This window comes from Hemibagrus wyckioides, linkage group LG10 (assembly GCF_019097595.1).
Source record: "Hemibagrus wyckioides isolate EC202008001 linkage group LG10, SWU_Hwy_1.0, whole genome shotgun sequence".
Taxonomy (NCBI): domain Eukaryota; kingdom Metazoa; phylum Chordata; class Actinopteri; order Siluriformes; family Bagridae; genus Hemibagrus; species Hemibagrus wyckioides.
This window is the reverse complement of record NC_080719.1, coordinates 12,673,097-12,679,084: the sequence shown is the minus strand read 5'-3', so window position 1 is coordinate 12,679,084 and position 5,988 is coordinate 12,673,097. Positions and strand designations below refer to the sequence as shown.

The following is a 5,988-nucleotide window of genomic DNA, read 5'->3' as shown; positions in this document are numbered from 1 at the left end:
GCAGATTTCTGTCATTAAGGTCACAGAAGTGAGAAATAAAAATTCAAACCACAGCCATCATCTGAAAAAAACTTCATTCATTCATCCTCAGGATGAATGAGGATCCTTCTCAGGGTGGCAGTGGATCTGGAGTCTGTTCTGGGAGCACTGGGTACGAAACTAAAATACCTGGCATCCCGCACACTCATTCTCACCTTTCTAGTACCCTTATGCATGTTTTTGGGAGGTGGGAGGAAAGCAGAAAAAACAAAAAAACTAGAGCAAACCCACATTTAGAGCATGCAAAACCTCTTACAGGTTAGGGGTGGAATGCAAAGACACTATCTGTATTTGAATAAACTGAAAGAGTTCCTTTGTTATTACCGCCTTGTCCATGGACACACTAAAAAATTCCTCTAGAAATATATGTAATGTCAGCATGCAGACCATTTATGTGAACAGCACAGTTTATGTGAAAATCAACTTGGAAACCATTGATATAGAAGAAGAAACTCGAGAGCTGTGGTTCTATGGACTTCTTACGGCAAATAGAACTACATTGTGTTTTTATGAGAGCAGAGATTTAGGCATAATGGACAAAACAGGTATTTATGACATTGTTTTGAGCTCTGACTGGAGAACATGCATCAATGGGACAGTGATAAGTTCTTATAAACCAAAAATAAATCACTAAAAAACACTAGGGACGGGCCCTCATAACCAACTGTCAATCACTGAATGTTTTTTAGTGTGTATTGTGTATCTCTGAGCATTTTGACATGATTATAAAATGCACAGAGATACACAATACACATTTAAACAAGTAGTTAAAGACACAAAGCACTGCACAGAGGTGAACGTTAATCCCTCTTGCATGTTTTTAATATTACTTAGTAGTATCGCTGTGTATCTCTGAGCATTTTGACATGATTATAAAATGCACAGAGATACACAATACATATTTAAACAAGTAGTTAAAGACACAAAGCACTGCACAGAGGTGAACGTTAATCCCTCTTGCATGTTTTTAATATTACTTAGTAGTAATGTATACAAATAACACATTATAACAAACAAAAAAACCCCACTAGTGCCTTATATTATTAAATTAAGTTATTTTTAATTGAGGAGCTGTTACTATTTAAAAAAAACTTAATTATTGTCTAAATTCAGCATTTCTGATGTTATATTCGTCCTTAATTTGTCACGTGCATGCTTCATTCATAAATTGGCAGGGTCATGGAGCAGAGATGTGCAAAAGTGGGTCTTGTAATTGAATTGTCGTATTTGACACTCACAGGTCAGAGAGGAGTGTGTGACGTCCAGAGTCGTCCTCATATCCTACACTAAATGACATGAAGTACTTAAAATAGCCCTGGTTTAATGTTTGCTCCATTAGGATGTGTCAGGGGTGTGTAGATAAGTTCATGACCTCACCTTTTTGTGTCTGAACCCTTTCTGTTCCCTATCATTAATTTTTAATTGAACTGATGTGATGACGAAGATATAAAAGTAAGAAATGAGCATTTGAGTCGTCACACAGCTTCAGTTATTCTCAGACTAAATCCAGACACGGCGATCATCGACATCATGATCAACGAGCGTCTCCTGATTCTCACACTCACCTGCTATGTCTTTGTCTGGATCGGAAACTGCGAAGATTTAGTTGAGATCCGTTCACCTGAAGATGACATTAAGGCACAGGAGGAAAAAGAGCTGGTAAGAGGGTTTTTTTATGGTTTAATGAATGACTATGATTATATCTGATCCTTTACACAACAAGGCTTAGGTGTTTCTGAAAGTGCAGGATTTATAGAGACATATTAGACTAAAATAATAATGGTAATAATTCTGTGTTCTTATAGATTGAAGCTCTTCAGGAAGTCCTTGAAAAACTGAGGAATAAACAAAGTCCATCCACTGAGAAGAGGTTAGGCTGGGTTCCTGCGGTGAGTAAACTGATTACTTAAAGTTTCACCTGAGATCATATTTAGACAAAGTGTGTGTGTGTGTATGTGTATAAGTGAGAGAATTGTATTTCATAGCTTGTAAGTTTGCTGGATGGCTGATGTTGTTTGCTACGTATTAAACTATTCACAAGTAAAATATCACGCACATATACAATATTTACCATAAGCTAGAAATGAACTTGCTTCCTCGTTTTTAGGCATTTACCTCATTCCCTCACCTTCTGCAGATTCGATGGAGTTTATGGCATTTAGGGAGACAAAAATGACACTAATATTTTATACAAACAGATATCTACAGCACTAATTACATTGTGAAGTATGAGAAGGCCAAATTTGACGAACTGGCAGAGATCTTTTTATCTACACTTAATAACCTGATAATAAAATCAATGAAGGCTACATTGAAATGATTGGATGCTAAACTGAGCTTGTTCTACTGATGAATAGTGTTCACTTGTTGCCTGACTCAGAGAAGAAGAGATGCATTATAAGTACTTTAAAAATCTAGGTTATGTAACAAAAAATATATTGGCTTGAACGTATTTCATTTTCAATAATACTCAATTAAAATACAAATACCCCAAAATAGTATACATTGTATATTACAGTCTTGATATACACAGATAATGTTCTTGTGGGCATAGCTTTACCTCCCGCTTTGACACATGTTGCTGCTATAATGTATACATCTGTACACACTCTCACAGTTAATTGCTAGGTGCTAGGTTCATACTATGAAAATATTTTGCTTATTTTGTCGTTTTTGTGCATTATTTTTAATGCTTTTAAGATGATACAATGTGAACCTTGATAAGTTATCTATGATGTATTAAACATTTCAACCAGCCAACTATTTCAATATAACACAATATAATTTAGAGCCGTATCTATATTACACAAACACACCGAACAGCATTTTAAACATGTGATTTATGAAGACTAACTGTTTATCCCTCACTGTGATTGATGTTTCAGTGTGATGCAGGTGAGCAGTGTGCCATTCGGAAAGGTGCTCGTTTTGGGAAGGTGTGTACCTGTCCCGGTGGAACCATGTGCAGCTTCTCCATCCTGAAATGTTTGTGAGATGATGTGGTGTTTTTCCTTCACTACACATCCCAGCTGTAAATAGTGGCATCCATAAATAAAATAAATGCATTTTATAAATATCACCCTTTAATATGATTTATTCATTCAGTCTTACAACGTCTTATTTGTGAAGCAGAAATCAATCAAATTTCATACATCTTAGGGTAAAGGGTACATGTTTTAGTACCTTGTTTTAGCTCTCTGCTACTCCTAGGATTTAAGCTGACCACCAGTCACACTGTACTAATGACCAGAGCAACTTACATAACCTACCAACAGGTGAAGGCATCTTGTCAAATAAAGAGGCTGTTATAGGAAAATAATCAGACACTTTGTAGACACCTATGATAATGAAGCACTGTTATTGTTACCCTCTTATTTTTCTGTACCAGCATGTACAGGAAAAATGTTTTGGTCCACAGCAATTTGCCAATTTAATTAACTAAAACCTCAAATAAGCATATGCCAGTAGCACTGAAGTCCTGACTTGTCATGTATTGTTTTAGACTCTATATTCAGACACCACTAGATGGTGCAAAGTGAATAAATTTTGAAGCTGTGCATCCCATAAAGCTCCAGAAAAGATATAATAATAATGACCATGATCAATCAATATTGTGTTTTTATGAACTCAAAACAGCTTTTAGTTTTTAGATGCAATTGTTGCCTTTAGCAGGGGTGTCCAGTCTTCTCTGGAAGGGGTTGGTGAATGTGTGGAGGTTTCATTCCAACCAAGCAGAAGCCCTATCTTTGTCCATGTGCCTATTGAAAGCCAAGATCATCTGGTTTAACAGGTGGAATCAGGTATTAGCTCCTGCTTCATTGGCTTTCAGGCACTTGGTACTATGAACAACTGACCATCACACCCATGTGCTTGTTGAATCTTTTTTTATTGTAGATTTAGTCCCATCTTCCCTGTTATAACAGCTTCCTCTCTTTTGGGAAAGCAATCAGTTAGATTCTGGAGTGCCCATTGAGTAACAAGACTATTAGTGAAATTAGGCATTGATGTTAGGTGTTAGGTATAGAGGTCTTGGGCACAATCTGTATTCCTGTTCATCCAAAAGGCGTACAGTGGGGTTGAGGTCAGGACACTCAAGTTCTTTAACTCTAATGTTGGCAAACCAAGAGTTCATGGACCTTTGGACAGCGGCATTGTCATAATGAAACAGTTTTGGGTCTCTTAGTTCTAGTGGAAGGAATCTTAATGCTACAGCATGCATTCTAGACTATTGTTTGGATCCACCTTTGTTGCAACAGTTCATGGAAGGTACATGCATGAGTGTGATGGTCAGGTGTCTATATACTGTACATTTGACCATATAGTGCATCTATATCTGTGTTTACTGTGGCTACGATTACACTCTAAGACGTTTCTCCTTCCTCATGGCCTGTACAAAAGTTGGTGAATATGGGTTTTCTAAGTGTAAGTAAGTAAGTCTTGTAAAAGTAAGAGCAATGGGGTCTGTTACCTAAAATGAGTTTGACATCCCTACAATAGGGGGCAGCATCAGTGCAGATGAAAATTATGTAAACTGTGATGAGTGATGCTATGGCCTTCACATTCACCTTAAAGATCTTATCTGAACAGGGCTATAAATCACTTTCATCAAAACACTAACTGATTATCTTTTAAAAGATTGGTGTTCATACTTTTACTGCAGTTTTAGAGATTTGTTGATATGATATGAAATTGCATTGAAGCTATTAATAAGCTGAATACGGTAGTGCACTGATTGTAGTATATATACCATTATTACAAATCCTGTGTAGTATTCTCATTTATGTAATAGAGAGTGCAGTTGAATCCCTATTTACTTCTTATTAGACATATACTGTACTACGTAGACTATATTATTATTATTATTATTATTATTATTATTATTATTATTATTATTATTAAGCAGTATATATTGCATCCACTGACTGGTGTAAAAGTAACCTCTAATTCTGTGAGGAATAAAACACTCTGTTTCATGCTGTTATAGGAAAATAATCAACGAGAAGCTAAAGTGTGTTGAAGCAGTATTACTGTTCTGACTTTATTCCACAGCAATTTGCCAATAATTACAATTTCTTCACCATTTAAAGAATGCCATGTCATATTTTTAAACCTTTAAAATTACATTAAATGCTCTGTGAGACAAATGAGTTCCTGTAGCCACTCATTGCAGCTATAAAGTTATTTTTCTGACCAGTCAGATTGCATAAATCAGTAGCGCTGTGGTATAATAAATAAGTAATGAAGCACTCAGATGGTTGATGGAGAAATCTATCAGCTCATCAGCTGTGCCTTCCATACAATACAAAGGAATGATATATGCATACATATAGATAGATAGATAGATAGATAGATAGATAGATAGATAGATAGATAGATAGATAGATAGATAGATAGATAGATAGATAGATAGATAGATAGATAGATAGATAATATTGCCAAAAGTGCCTTGACTCGCATATGAACTTAGGTTACATCCCATTCCTAATCCATAGGGTTCAATATGACGTCGGTCCACCCTTTGCAGCTATAACAGCTTCAACTCTTCTGGGAAGGCTGTCCACAAGGTTTAGGAGTGTGTTTATGGGAATTTTTGACCATTCTTCCAGAAGCGCATTTGTGAGGTCACACACTGATGTTGGACGAGAAGGCCTGGCTCTCAGTCTCCGCTCTAATTCATCCCAAAGTTGTTCTATCGGGTTGAGGTCAGGACTCTGTGCAGGCCAGTCAAGTTCATCCACACCAGACTCTGTCATCCATGTCTTTATGGACCTTGCTTTGTGCACGGGTGCACAGTCATGTTGGAAGAGGAAGGGGCCAGCTCCAAACTGTTCCCACAAAGTTGGGAGCATGGAATTGTCCAAAATGTCTTGGTATGCTGAAGCATTCAGAGTTCCTTTCACTGGAACTAAGGGGCCAAGCCCAGCTCCTGAAAAACAACCCCACACCATA

General features: G+C 36.8%; 1 protein-coding gene across 1 annotated transcript; it reads left to right on the top strand.

The window, feature by feature from the left end:
* Positions 1-1,312: 1,312 nt before the first annotated feature.
* On the top strand, positions 1,313-3,032 carry cart1 (cocaine- and amphetamine-regulated transcript 1). Its single transcript, XM_058401623.1, has 3 exons — positions 1,313-1,698; positions 1,845-1,928; positions 2,925-3,032. The coding sequence occupies exons 1-3, from the start codon at positions 1,570-1,572 to the stop codon at positions 3,030-3,032; spliced, it is 321 nt and encodes a 106-aa protein (XP_058257606.1). The 5' UTR covers positions 1,313-1,569.
* The last annotated feature ends 2,956 nt before the right edge of the window (positions 3,033-5,988 follow it).